At 43.9% G+C, this 15,292-nt stretch overlaps 1 protein-coding gene across 16 annotated transcripts in view; it reads right to left on the reverse strand.

The window, feature by feature from the left end:
* The window catches only part of LOC122557729 (F-actin-monooxygenase mical2-like), a 296,049-nt gene that overhangs the window by 183,204 nt on the left and 97,553 nt on the right, over positions 1-15,292 (reverse strand). For all 16 annotated transcript variants that reach the window (XM_087996423.1, XM_087996422.1, XM_087996419.1 and 13 more), the window contains 2 exons: positions 4,546-4,753; positions 3,903-4,019 (listed from right to left, as the gene is read on the reverse strand). In XM_087996423.1, the coding sequence (XP_087852549.1) occupies positions 3,903-4,019; positions 4,546-4,753 (325 nt within the window). The remainder of the gene's footprint in view (positions 1-3,902; positions 4,020-4,545; positions 4,754-15,292) is intronic.

Genomic DNA, 15,292 nt, shown 5'->3' on the forward strand with positions numbered 1-15,292 from the left:
GGGGGCCAGGGCATGCGCAAAGTGCCAGGAGGAGTACATTACCAAGGTCAAGGTGGGGCAGTAACTGGGCTTTTGGGAGCTCCATCCCTTTCCATCGCAGGGAAAAACTTGGTCATCAGGTGTGGGGCACTCTCTCATTGTATATGTGGCAGGTCTCAACCATTTCCAGAGCCTGAGCCATTGCCGTCACCCGAACCATCTTCAACTACATCTGGATATCTAAGATGAACCGTGTCCGCAGGGACACCTTTTACAAAGCTCTGAATAAATGGGCGAGAAACATACCCAACGCCATCCTCATATTGACGGCCAGCTTTGTGTACGGCTGCATCACGCTGTGTGTAGACAAACATCAAGTGTCACTATGTACTGAGGTCCCTTGTCCCTGCAGTTGTGAAGGATGGGCCTGGCCTCACTGCCGCACAACGCTCCAAGTAGTTGGACCACTCTGTATCACCTGTCCTTTGTGGAAAAACTTGCAAAGAGAAACACCTTTGACCACAAGTCCATTAGGAAGTGGTCTGCACTTGGCATCCTCAAAACCCTGAGGGAAAAAGAGAGGGTGGGACCTGATGGTTGTTCCCTGAGCAGATTGTTTGGCAGAATGCCTCATCGCCAGATCTTTCCAACAAACAGCAAGACATTACTTGGCTGGTGGTGAGAAGGGCACTACCTGCGAGATCCTTCATGAACACCCAGTCTGTCTGCACCACTGTGCACTACCCCGAATTGACTGCAGGGGTAGAGACTGTCACACGTATCCTTCTGAAATGTGCCTTTGCAAAGGAAGTCTGGAGAAAGATGCAATGGTTTTTGTTGAGGTTTGTCCCAAGCAATTTTATGTCACAGGACTCTGTGCTCTACGGGGTGTTCCCCAAGACGCACACCCAGACAAACATCAACTGTGCCTGGAGGACCATCAATTCAGTGAAAGGCGCTCTTTGGTCTGCTCAACAAGGAGTTGACCCTGACCAAGTATTCAGACTGGCACATTCCAAGGTCCAGGACTAAATGCTGAGGAACACGCTGAAGCTTGGGGCAGCTGCTGCCAAGGCGCAGTGGGGAAAGACCACCATCTTAGATCTTTCTGCTGAAGTTAAACATGGTTCCATTCAGTTATTGGAGCCCCCCCACCCCCAACAAAGTGCCTGAAATATACGTAAATAGTATCTTGTGCAAGTAAGAAATGCCTTTGGCCTCTTTGTTGGATAGAGTCAAACTCCAATGTTTGTTTGTTTCTTCATATGCCACTGTATGGAACTGAACTGCTTCAGTGATTAAGTATGTATATAAAGATATTAAACTTCCCTGTGTATTAAATCCTTGATCAGCAGTTCAGGATGATAGCTCATTCTCGCTGGAAGACTATAAATGTTGGCCTTGTCAGTTAGGCCCATGTTTTGAGAATCATTTTAACAAAACACAGGTTTGCTGTCCTATAATTCTTCCTCTGTCTTGATATTTTAGCATCAGTTTATTTAGCACATTGGATCATTTATTTATATTGGAAACACAATAGCTGTTGTTATTAAACGCCATTAAAGACTCCGGGACCTGGTGTGATGAAAACAGAAGTTGGGTATATCAGTCACTGTTAAGGCAGCAGTCTTGCTTGGCATAATCCTGAAACCAGAGACCACTTGACCAATCAATCCTGTTGATGTTCACTTTTCAATTATATGATCAAGCAAAGTCCCCTATATTTAGTACTAGTTTTGTGGGGAAGTCAAGTTAACCTTATTACTTCTCATTCTTCACATATTTTAGGACGGTAAGTATGGCAATATTAACAATTTGACCTTGGCAGGATGTAGAGCATCTCACAGGATTATTTCATGGTCCTCACATTATGTTGGCAACACCATTGGGTCCAATAGAATTTTCCATCATGGGCCTGTTTCTGTGCTGTACAGCTCTATGACTACATGACTCTACTGAATGACCTGAAGTCCAAACTGAAGAAAACTTTTCAACTGGCAAAAGAACTGGGAGGGGATGAAATATATTCATTAATGCTGCTGGTTGTTAATAGGTGGAATGCATTTTCGGAAAGTGCAATGGAAACTGATTTGATAATGACTTTCAAACAGGAACTGGATAAATATTCAAAAAGGAAATACAGTAATTGCTCTAATTTTGTAGCTATTTCAAAGAACTTATGCAGACATGATGGGCCAAATGGCCTCCTCTTGCACTTTAAGATTCTATCATGCTAAGTTCACATATTGGCGTGTCATGATTTGGAGATGCCGGTGTTGGACTGGGGTGTACAAAGTTAAAAATCACACAACACCAGGTTATAGTCCAACAGGTTTAATTGGAAGCACACTACCCTTCGGAGCGACGCTCCTTCATCAGGTGACAACCACCTGATGAAGGAGCGACGCTCCGAAAGTTAGTGTGCTTCCAATTAAACCTGTTGGACTATAACCTGGTGTTGTGTGATTTTTTACTATTGGAGCGTAGCACGTTAAAACTGCAATTTTTAGATACAAAGTAAAGGCCATTAATTCTCCCATACTTTGATACCAACCTTTGATCTCTGGATTTGCAAGGTAATCAAAAAGTAATCACATTTCTAAACTATGATATCTCAAGGTTAACATCTGATGCATAGCCAATGATGTAATGTAGGAAACATGCCAACTCGCACACAGTAGTAACAACAGTAATGAGATAATGACCAGGTAATTGGGTCTTTCATAAAAACTGGAAGAACTGTGTATTCTGTAAATCCGAAATAAAAGCAGAAATTGCTGGAAAAGCTCAGCAGGTCTGGCAGCATCTGTGAAGAGAAATCAGAGTTAACATTTCAGGTTGGGTCACCGGACCAGAAACGTTAACTCTGATTTGTCTTCACAGCTGGTGCCAGACCTACAGAGCTTTTCCAGCAACTTCTGCTTTTGCTTCTGAATTAGGTCTTTCAATTTGATTTGATTTATTATTGTCATGTGTACTGAGGTACAGTGAAAAATGCTGTCTTATGTGCAGAGAGAGATCAACATTAACATAAGAGAGGTCCATTCAAAAGCCTGATAGCAGTGGGGAAGAACGTTCTTGAATCAGTTTGTATGTGATTCTTTTATATCTTCTGCGTGATGGAAGAGAGAATAACCAGGGTGGGAGGGGTCTTTGATTGTGTTGGCTGCTTTCCCAATGCAGAGTGAAGTACAGATGAAGTCAATAGATGGGAGGCTATTTTGGTGATGGACTGGGCTGTATGGGCCAGGGATAACTTCTTTGAAATAATGCCATGGAATTTTTTTATATCTACTCAAGCAGGCAGATGATGGCTCTGAAAACCAGATCACCAACAGAGCAGTGCTCTCTCAGGATCTCACTGCAGTGTCAGCTTTAATTTCAGTACTCAAGATCTGGAGTAGGTCTTGAATCCAGAATCTAATGATTCAGAGGCAAATGGGCTACCAACTGAGCTACAGCTGACACTGCAATTCGATTGGGTTGACCATAGGGGAGTAGTAGCTAGCCTCAGTGCATCGTAGACTATGGAAAACAGTCCCACAGTCTGTGTGTGCAGCCTGACTATGCCACCAGGACAAGGGTCTTGTGGAAACCCTGAAGCAGAAGTTGCTGGAAAAGCCTGCCATGGTTAATTTGCTTGCATAGTCTGGGCAGCATGCTTATTATGCAAGGACCTAGGATTATGATATTAGTTGTCACTTGGCGAGCTGAAAGGGAGCTGGTTCGTGTTGCGAGGGGTGGGAGCGTTGGGGAGATGGAGAAAGAGGTGAAGCAGAGTGAGCGAGAGAAAGAGTGAGAGAGAGAGAGAGAGAGAGAGAGAGAGAGAGAGAGAGAGAGAGAGAGAGAGAGAGAGAGAGAGAGAGAGAGAGAGAGAGAAAGAAAGAAAGAGAAAGAAAGAAAGAAAGAAATTACAAACTTACTTGGGCTTTCCTGATCCTCGGAGGGCTCCAGTAACTGCACAAACTCCACGTTCACTTGGATCTCCACACCGAGTAATAATGCTACTTTAACCAGTATGAGCTGTAGCTGCCGAATACCTAACAACACAACAGTGAAACAGGAACAACGTTAGAGGGCTCTGGGAATCGAGCAGGCTGGATAGAATTATGCGAAAAACTCTTTGCAAGAGATATCTGGACAGCCCGGTAGCTCAGTGGTTAGCATTGCTGCAACACAGTGTCAGGGACCTGGGTTCGATTCCAGCCTCACACGACAGTCTGTGCAGAGTTTGCACATTCTCCAGGTGTTCTGGTTTCCTCCCACAATCCAAAGGTGTGCAGGTTGGGTATACTGACCATGTTAAATTGCACACAGAGTGCAGGGATTTGCAGGCTAGTTGGATTAGCTATGGGAAATGCAAGGTTACAATAGAGGGGTGGTTCTTGGTGGCATGCCCTTCAGAGGGTTGGTGCGGACTCAATGGGCCGAATGGCCTATTTCCACACTAACGATTCTGCGTGATGGGTGTTGTGTCATCCAGTGACTTCTCTTTAAGTCATTTCCAATGCTTTAAGATGGGAGCTAGAGGTTAGTTATCAAGTGAGAGTTCTGGAAGGTACTTACTAATGTGATCTATTGCTCCTGCACAGAACTTGCCATAAAATTTCTTCGCAGCCAGAGAACGCAGGTCATGAATGGTGTATGGCCACAAGTGCAAGACATTATTTCTGGCAAAGGTCTCCCTCTTCTCTATCACCACCACTTTGCAGCCCAGGAAAGCCAGTTCAATGCTGGTGCGTAGACCACAAGGACCTGCTCCGATTATCAAACACTAAAAACAGAAACAGAGCCATCAGTAAAAACAGCAAAGCAGATGGGCCTAGGTTAAAGGGGAGAGAAAATGATGTGAGAAAAGCACAGTGGAAAATAAACAGAGAGAGAGGGAGTGACAAAAAGAGACTGAGAAAGAGATTGATTGAAAAAAGGTGAGAGAGATAAAGGCAGAGGAAAGGAGGAGGATGTTTAAGTGGGAAAAAGGAAAGGAAAGAGCAGATCGGAAGAACAAAAGAAAATGACAAACATGCATTTATTTAATCCCTTACACTGTATACAGCCTTGTGAGAAGGTAGGAGATGAATCAGATTGTATGTCAGGAGATCCCACAAAAAGCAGTGAGGTCTTTTTTATTTAGGGACAGTGGCTGGGGTTAACTACAGGTTAGGATATTGGGAAGAATTCCCCTGCTCTTCCCCACCATGATATTATAGGGTCCTTTGCCTTCAGGAGACGGTAGATGAGACCTGTTTTAAAGGCTCATTCGGCAGTTTGCAATTCACATCAGAGTTGACCCTCTGACAGAGCAAGGACTCCTCCCCAGGGCCTTGGCCAAAATCTCTGCCACAATCAACATGATATTATCATTTGCTGATTGTAGGAAGTGCTATGACTACATTTGCTGCTATGCTTTCTACACAACTACATTGATTCCACTTTGAAAGTACTTTATTGACCAAACTGCTTTGTAATGGCCTCATAGGTGTCACGTGAATGCAAGTTCTTTCCTTCTGCTAACGCTGGGAGCTGATGGTCCCCAGAGCTGTTGGGAAGGTTGAAATCTGGAGGGAGGTGGGGACTTGGTCTAATATGCCTGCGAATCAAAGGACTGGATTTACTAGATTAGGTTGTGATCCCAACATTCTGGATCAGGAACCCGGACGTGGCTGTCGTTAGATGATCCACTGCAAACCTCTCAGAAAGATCCTTCAGGAGCCTCATCCAATTAAGGGGAATGAGATGATTAGGGGGTTAGATAGGGTTGACAGTGTGAACCTTTTCCCGCGTATGGAGTCGGGTATTACAAGGGGGCATAGCTTTAAATTAAGGGGGGGTAGATATAGGACTGAAGTTAGGGGTAGGTTCTTCACTCAGCGAGTCGTAAGTTCATGGAATGCCCTGCCAGTAGCAGAGGTGGACTCTCCCTCTTTATGGGCATTTAAGCGGGCATTGGATAGGTATATGGAGGATAGGTTAGGTGGGCTTGGATCGGCGCAACATCGAGGGCCAAAGGGCCTGTACTGCGCTGTATTCTTCTATGTTTCTATGTTTCTATGTTTCTATGAGATGCCCAAGGAGAAGCCTTATGGTGAGGTCCAAGCCCCTCGAGAGGGACGGATGCTGCCGAGTTGGGTGGGAGAGTGTCAGGGTGCAGAAATAGGAGGCATATTTGTCAGCAAATGAAGAGGCATGACACTGGTAGGTCAAGGGGGCGTGGAAGGGAAACCCTTCGCAGGACTAATGATGGAGGAGGTTGCATCCTTTCTCGCTCCTGGGCCTGTTACTGGGCACAGACTTTCCAGATCTGACAGGGTCCCTGGCCTACTCGGAGGCCACATCAACTTAACTGGTAGCCCCTGCACAGGTTGAGAGTCCATTCTGACATTGCACCATCACTGTTTGCAAGAGATAACTCTCAAGTGGGACCTGAATTATGCTACTGGCCATCTACAACAGCGTAGTGAGCAGATGACTCTTCCCAGCTTCCCTGGGAAAGGCTCCCCGAGGTGAGAATGTGCTCGGGATTCATCCTGATTTCATTGCCCTTCTTCTTCAAAATACCTCCACCTCCGCCAGGCAAGCAATGGAGAGCCAAATGCTCTTTCCTGCTTTCCTCCTGTTAGAAGGAATAGACTATCTAAACCTTTGAGCCAACTCTGCAATTCAATAAGATTGTGACTGCTCTTCTATCTCAATTCCATTTTCCTGAACTATCCCCATATTCCATAATTGCCATTGCTCACAAAAATCTATGAATCTCTGTTTTGAATATAGTCGACAGTTGAGCATCTGCAGTGCTTTGGAATTCTAAAAATCCACAACATTTTCACTGAAGAAATGTCTCCTCATCCTTATTCCTAAACATCATTTTCTTCCTCTTCCTGTAGCAGGATGAAGTGATTTGAAAGTATGCCGGTCCATGACTGCAGGATTGATGGACTGTGTAATTCCTGTGTTACTGATTCATCAAGAACCACACGAAATTGTCAAATGTCCAGCTTGTGAACAGGAGGGGGGTGTATTGCCTTTTTTGGTGAATTATTAAATTTAGCAGAAAATGACTTAATCAAGCAGGATTTCAGGCACGTTATCAAAGCATCTCGTGATATAAATGTCTCCCAACACACACACACACACCGTTTGCATTTTAAATTTTTTTTCCAAAACTAACTGACATCTTTAACTAAAATAAGAGCAAAAGTACTGCAGGATGCTGAAGACATGAAATATAAACAGAAAATGCTGAAGAAACTCAGCAGGCTAGACGGCATCTTTAGACTGAGTAGCCAAGTTAATGTTTCAATACGACTCTTCTTTGGAACTCATCTTTAACTCATTCCTGATGAAGGGCTCCTGCCCAAAGTGTCGATTTTCCTGCTCCTCGGATGTTGCCTGGCCTGCTGAGCTTTTCCAGCACCACTCTAATCTTGACTCTGATCTGCAGTCCTCACTTTTGCCTCGTCTTCTTTAACTGTCTGGCCATGCTATTCTCTCAGCTCCGGAAGGGTTCACTTCACAACTTCAATGTCAGGTTCACGGTCCAAAAGAGGTACAGAGGTTGGGGTCAGGGTCGGGGAATGGGAGGTGGCGGAGGGGTAAAGGTGGGTAGATTACACCTAGGCCTCAGTCTGCAGGTGGTGACCCTGCCATTGAGTGCCTGCTACTGAATGAGCTGAAATTGTCATCCCTCTCAAAATCAAGTGAAATCAACTGAAATTGGCTGCTCGCTCTGTCTCTCAATCTCATTCTTGCTGCTGGCTTTTAACCTGCTGTCTGTCACTCTCTTATTTTGACTCACTCACTCTGTCTGTTACTCCCAGTCTCTCACTCGCTGTAATCAGCCTCATTCTCTCTGCAGTAACACCATTGTTGATTATAAAGAGGGCAAACTGAAAGTTTTAGAGAGGTAACTACGACATGGTCTAATTTCACTGGCTGTAACTAAGTGCAGTCTTCAATCTTTATTTAATCAATGGCTCACCTCACCCCCAAGAGCTTTGCTGGCTTCAAATCCATTCACTTAAGAACCTTTAGTTACCGTGACACTCTTAGTTATAGTATGTGAGATTATTTCCCAACTCCTTTCTTCCCTGTGCCCTATCATAACCCAAAACCATTACCACTTGTTACCACAGAGTCTGCAGGAAAAACAGAGTGAATTTATCCACAGCTCTTCACTCCTTGCAGAAAGGAGTGACTCCGTGTGGGCGGCACGGTGGCACAGTGGTTAGCACTGCTGCCTCACAGCGCCAGAGACCCGGGTTCAATTCCCGCCTCAGGCGACCCACTGTGTGGAGTTTGCACGTTCTCCCCGTGTCTGCGTGGGTTTCCTCCGGGTGCCCTGGTTTCCTCCCACAGTCCAAAGATGTGCAGGTCAGGTGAATTGGCCAAGCTAAATTGTCCGTAGTGTTAGGTAAGGGGTAAATGTAGGGGTATGGGTGGGTTGCGCTTCGGCGGGTCGGTGTAGACTTGTTGGGCCGAAGGGCCTGTTTCCACACTGTAATGTAATCTAATCTAGTAATCTAAATTGCCCATAGTGTTAGGTGAAGGGGTAAATGTAGGGGAATGGGTCTGGGTGGGTTGCGCTTTGGCGGGTCGGTGTGGGCTTGTTGGGCCGAAAGGCCTGTTTCCACACTGTAAGTAATCTAATCTAAAAAAAAGTGTGGTTGGAACGAATGACATCCAATCGCCTTTCTACCGTTACCAAAACTCCAAATGATGACTCAAAAAGTCTTGAATTGCCTTCCCATTTCACCTGGTGAGTTGCTTATTGGGAATTTGTGTTGCAGACGTTTCGTCCCCTGTCTAGGTGACATCCTCAGTGCTTGGGGGCCTCCTGTGAAGCGCTTCTGTGATGTTTCCTCCATTCCAATTCCCAATTTCAATTAGAAACCCCCAGCACCACTTTGAGAAAGGCAATTAGGATTAGGCAATAAATATTCACTTTGCCAGTGATGCTCACACCAAGACTAAATTGAAAACTGTTTGTCAGTGAACTCAACGTGATTAATGCCATACATTTGATTTGGTTTGTTCTACAGTTTACTTAAAAAAAAGTGTTGAGGTTTGTGCACTGTAAATTTTTGATATATTTTAAGTTTGTTTTCTGAAGCCGAATCCAGCCCCCTGCCCCGCCAAGTGTTATGCAAGGGGAATTATGACCCCACTGAAGTCTTCAGATAATTTTCGGTTAAATGTCAGGTAAATAGCATTCACTTTAAAAAGATTCAAAGATTCAAACAATAAGCACATCGACCTGGACCCAATATACTGGCCACTGCAGCGGACAGCTGGAACTGACAACCGGAAGCGGCAGATATAAATCACTATAAATGCCGGAGGAAACAACACAGAAGCGCTTCACAGGAGGCTCCCAAGCACTGAGGATGTCACCTAGACAGGGGACGAAACGTCTCCAACACAAATTCCCAGCTCGGCGAACAGAACCACAACAACTTTAAAAAGAATAAAATTTTGATTTCCATAGTGTCTTTCATCACCTCACGATACGTTTGAAGTGAAGTCACTGCTGTCACGTGGGGAAAGTGGCAGCGAGTTCCCATAAACAATACTGAGATAAAGAGCCGAGCAGTTTTAAGAGGTTAGTTGAGGGGTAAATATTGACCTATGAACCAGAGAGATTTCCCTGTTCTTTGTTAAAATTGTGTCAGGAATCAGTCATGGAAAGCTCAAAGGGCAGCTAGGCTTTGGTTTAACATCTCATCACAGAAGCTGCAAACACTGTAGAACCTCGACAGTCAAGAGCATTAATTTAGATTATCTGCTCATGTCTTGGGAGTGATGTTTGAACCGAGGACCTACTGACCCATAGGCTAGATTGCTCCCTACTGAGCTGAATCAATGCCACACTCAGATGCAAATTCAGTGAGGTTAATCTTCTTCTTCTTCACCATCAACTTCTCAAGGACAATTAGAGAGAAACAACAAATAATGGTCTTCAAACTGTCTTGTTTCATTGAGTTCTTTTGAGTAATTTGACAGAAGTTCTTCTTTTTCCGACACTCTTACGGATAGCTCATGCCATCACATTGCTTCAAATGATTTTAGAATGTTCTGCAGTTCTGATGGTACCTAACACTAGTCATGGAGATGCGAACATACTTGGCATCACTGGATTCTAAACCACCAAGGCACAGCTGTCCACATTAGATTAATGCTGGGGGATAACTTTATGAAAAATCCATTCTCAGGAAGTGGACAGGGCCTGCATTTATTACCCATCTGTAATTTGCCTGGAGAAGGCAGAGATGGCAATATTCAGGGAGCAGGTTACAGATTAGGAACCAACAAGTGCTAGTACTGCAGAACTTCAAGTATCTACTCATATGGAGCGACTGTAAATATTCATGTGTCTGTGGAGCAGGTTTTAAAATGAGAGAGTTTGCTTGTAACTTAGTGATGTCATCTTTACAACAAACTCCATAGGGAGTGAGTAATCCATCATCCTGTTTTTATTGGCCCGTTCCTGGTTCCCAGCTTTAGGTAGCAGGAAAACTAATCAGTGCTGGCCACAGCATGCTGAAATATTTTGCACTGAAAATTATTATTTGCTTGCTGTTACATTCTAAAGAGAAGGAACTCCCAAAGGAAGAACCTTCCTTATCCTGTAAATCAACTTTTTAATGAAACTTGCAGCAACTATTTCTTGGTGCTCTCTTCAATCCAATACTTTCTCCAGTTGAGATCAAATTTTCGTTTTGCTTAGCTGACGCCTACCATTCGTGGATAGACATCACTCATCTCCAAATGAAACTATTTGTTGTTTCTGTCTTTTCATACTGTTTCTTAAATAACAGAGTAATGTGAAGCAAAGGGTGGATTCACAAGAAGATTAAATAGGGTGTTATTTCTATAAATTGGCACTGTTAACTGAGAAATGGATAATAGGAGATTCTAATATGGAGTGCTTTCCACTTATCCTGCATTAAGGAGAAGATATATTATTCCCTAGGGGACAAACATGGAAAAGATATGGTGACATGGAGAGACGGAGCAAGTAAAAGGGATTTCCCATGGAGCACAATCACTGCAAGGAGCAGATGGACCGAATGGCTAATGTTTGTGTTGTGTATTCCATTCAATTCCTTGTAACCCTGAAGAGGCTGGCTTTATTTATCCACATTCACAACACCAGCCAACAATTTCTCAGAGTGCACAGTGACACAAAGGTTGCTGCTTTGCTGACTGAAATGGTGAAATTAACCCAACTCAGAGCATTGCTCAGATTCCCATCATTTCTGCAGATGTGGATTAAATGAACTAATGTGGAAATGAGTTTTGTTTTAATTTGTTCATGGGATGTAGGCATCACTGGCCAAGTCAGCATTTATTGACCATCCCAATTTGTCCAGAAGGCAGGTAAACGTCAACAACATTGCTGCGGGTCAAGAGTCATATGTAGGCTCAACCAGGTAAGGATGGCAGATTCCTCCCATAAAGAACATCAGTGAACTGATGGGTCTTCCCAAAAATTGACAATGGATTCACAGTCATCATTAGACTCTTAATTCCAGATTTTTTAAAATTCAAATTCCATCATCTGCCATGGTGGGATTCAAACCCAGTTGGCCAGAACATTCCCTGGGTCTTTGGATTAACTCTCCAGGAATAATTCCACTAGGTCATCACCTCCCCTTGAATGGCCTTCACAAAGTGAAACAGCAGAGGAGGTTGCCAGGCCATCCTGGTTGTTTTACCTTTTTGAAAGAAACAGATATGACTTGCCCAATTCCCCCTGCATTTAGCCAATTTCTTTTGCCCGTTACTTCTGAACGTTTCCACTGCCCCTGCAGATACTGCAATCTCGATCATAACTTTCTTCATAAAACAGCTTCTCTTCATCCTGATGGTGCTATTGGCAATTATTTTAAACCGATGTTCTTGGGCCACTAATCCCTCAGTTAGTGTAAAGGGTTTCTCTTTACTATGAGAAAGTGAGGACTGCAGATGTTGCAGAGCCAGAGCTGAAAAGCACAGCAGGTCAGTCAGCATTCCAAGGAGCAGGACAGTCAATGTTTTGAGCATAAGCCCTTCATCAGGAATTCATGATGAAGGGCTTATGCATGAAATATCAGCTCTCCTACCCCTCGAATACTGCCTGATCTTTCTCTTTACTATCCCAATCAGAATAGTTCCTGAGTTTAAATGCGTCCAGTAAATCTTCTCTCAGCATTATCTGATCCCAGAGTCTCCAGTCTCTCCTTACAGGTGAAGTTCCACACCTCTGGAACCATTCAAGTCAGTCTGTCCAAAGTCTTGGCATCCTTTGCAAAGTTTGGCTCCTGATAATATTTGTATGAAAGTTATAATAGACACTCCTCAGAGAGTATTCTGAAACACCAACAAAACAACCATGGAATAATATTTCTTGAGAGAAACATTGTTGACAAAAATGGGGAATGAAATCTAGTCGTTATCTTGGTGAACTTTTTTTTGTGAACTCAAGCTAATTTGGACCCCTTCCAAGCAGGAGAGAAAAAATAGCAGTTAAGGTAATGGAGTGGACGAGTAGGACTGAAGGGGCTGTTTCCGTGCTATATGGCTCTTTAAAGAAACTTTTAGTAGGAACAGTAATTAGTCTCTAAATAACCTCTGGACATATTTAGATAACTTGCTTCGAATAGATAACTCGTTTTTAACCTTAAAAGGAACAAGGCAGGTTAGTCATTCAATATTTCAACTATGCTTCAGACTCCAGAATGAGTCACGTTATCACTGCAATGTCAGTGCCACGCAAGATTAGGGTTACTGTTGCAGGACAAAATCCACATCAAAACTCGGAAATATAAACAGAAAATGCTGGAGGAAGCCCTCAGGTCTGACAGCATCTGTGGAAACAGAATTCGAGTTTCAACTCTGATACCATTCTACGCTTTGAAGAAGTCAGATCAGATTTAAAATGGTAACTCGGTTTCTCACCCCACAGAAGAGGTCAGACCTGTTAAGTTTTTCCAGCATTTTCTGTATTTGGTTCAGATTTAACATCCACAATATTTTGCACTTATTCAAAACTGAGTTGCACTGTGCAGTGCATTAATTTCACATCCTGTCAACGTTCGTTAGAATCAGAAAACATACAGCAACCACCAAATGCTGTCCATTGGGGTAAAAAATGAACCACTCCCATACTGTTCCATGTGATTCAATTTGTGGCAACCAACAATTTAAAATATTCCCAAATAAACTCAATAGAGAATTCAGAAGAATCTTCTTTACACAGAAAGAGGTTGGAATATGGAAATCAATATTGCATGGAAGGTTGAAGTGAAAACCACAGATACATTGAAGGGAAAACTGGATAAACACAACAGAGATGTTGATAAGGTAAAATGAAGACTGATGTTGGGAGGTTGCATGGAACACACAGCAGTTTTGCTGAATGGTCTGCTTCTGCGCTGGAAAAAGCATGGAGCATTATGTGAGCTATGCAGTTAGTGGATTTACAAAGGATTCAAATAATTCAGCATTAATATTATTACTATAAGGAAGGCAACACTTAGAAAGATAAAACAATGCCCTCCAGTGCATCTCCACCATTTCCCACAAACAATGCCCTCCAGCGCATTTCCTCTATTTCCCGCACCTCTGCACTTGAACCCCACACTCCCCTACCCACTGCAAGGATAGAACCCCCTGGTCCTCACCTTCCACGCCACTAATCTCCAAACCCAATGCATCATCCACCACCATCTCTGCCACCTACAGTCAGACCCTACTACCAGAGATATATGTCCCTCCCCATCCCATTAGCATTCCACAGAGATCATTCCCTTTGCAACTCCCTTGATAAGTCCATGTCTCCCACCAAACCATCCTCCCCTCCCAGCACCTTCCCTTGCCACTGCAAGAGGTGTAAAACCTGCACCTACACCTACCCCCCACCTCCCTCACCTCCATCGAAGACCCCAAACGATCCTTCCACATCTGGCAAAACATTTCCTGCACATCCAAGCACCTCATCAACCAATTGCATTGCTCTCGATGTGGTCTCCTCTACACTGGGGAGACAGGACACCAACTTGCCGAACTTTTCAGAAAGCAACTCCACCACCATGTGGCTGACCACTTCAACTCCCCTTCCCACTCCACCAAGAACATGCAAGTCCTGGGCCTCCTCCACCGCCAAATCCAACTCACCCGACACCTGGGGGAAGAACACCTCATATTCAGCCTTGATACCCTCCAACGACATGGCATCAATGTCAATTTCACCAGTTTCCTCATCTCTACTTCATCCCAGATCTAACCCTCCAACTCAGCACCATCCTCTTGAACTGTCCTACCTGTCCATCTTCCTTCCCACCTATCCACTCCACTCTCCCAACCAACCTATGACAATAACCCCCCACCTGCCTTCCAAGCTACCTTCCCCCACCCCTTCTATTTACCTCTCAGCCCTCCACCCTCAAAATTCCTGATGAAGGGCTTGTGCCCGAAACATCGACTCTCCTACTCGGATGCTGCCTGACCTGCTGTGCTTTTCCATCGCCACACTTTTCAACTCTGATCTCCAGCAACTGCAATCCTCACTTTCTCCTCACTGTCAGGTTCCCTGATCAGCGTCGACTAATTACAACTAATCCCAATTTATAGGTTTGATTTCTTAAATTAGAATGATGAATGAATCTCTTAAAAAATTTGTCAGTGCCATGTAGCTGCAGAGTTATTCATGGGTCAGACAAGAATGTGCTCAAATGAACAATTGCTACAAAAAATGAAAATGCTGGAACAAAGCTCATAAATCTTTGCAATCCTTAACAAATTTAGCAATCGTTGGTTTTGCTTGGGAGATTTCCCAGTGCCCACAGCAAATAGTTTCCATTAGTTTTGTAACATGGTTCCTGGCTACACCCTGAAATGTTTTAGACGTCCACATGTAACTCATTCTTCTTCACACTGACTGAAAGACCTTCTGCTCTTGTTAAGGTTTCTGTCCTTTGAGAAACAGTGCTTTCATCCTGCAACAGTACTGGACCTTTAGCTTAAAACAAACAATGGTGGTTAGACGTTGCAAGAAGAGCAAAATTTGCTGCCACCTCCAGCTGGCATTGCAGTGCCCCATTGCAAGTGCTCTGAAGTATCCTTGATGTAACTGCTGGACCGCAACCTCGTCTTTGAATCCACTGAACAAGTTCCACTCTGGCAATCTCAGAATTTGAAGTCAGATTAAAAATCTGGACATAAAACAGTTCCCCACAGGAGACTGGTTAACAAGGTTAGATCTCATGGAATACAGGGAGAATGAGCCATTTGGATACAGAACTGGCTCAATGGTAGAAGACAGAGGGTGGTGGTG

Source organism: Chiloscyllium plagiosum, unplaced genomic scaffold, assembly GCF_037043375.1.
Source record: "Chiloscyllium plagiosum isolate Xiang-an unplaced genomic scaffold, Cpla_swu_hap1 HiC_scaffold_18, whole genome shotgun sequence".
In the NCBI taxonomy this organism is placed as follows: Eukaryota; Metazoa; Chordata; class Chondrichthyes; order Orectolobiformes; family Hemiscylliidae; genus Chiloscyllium; species Chiloscyllium plagiosum.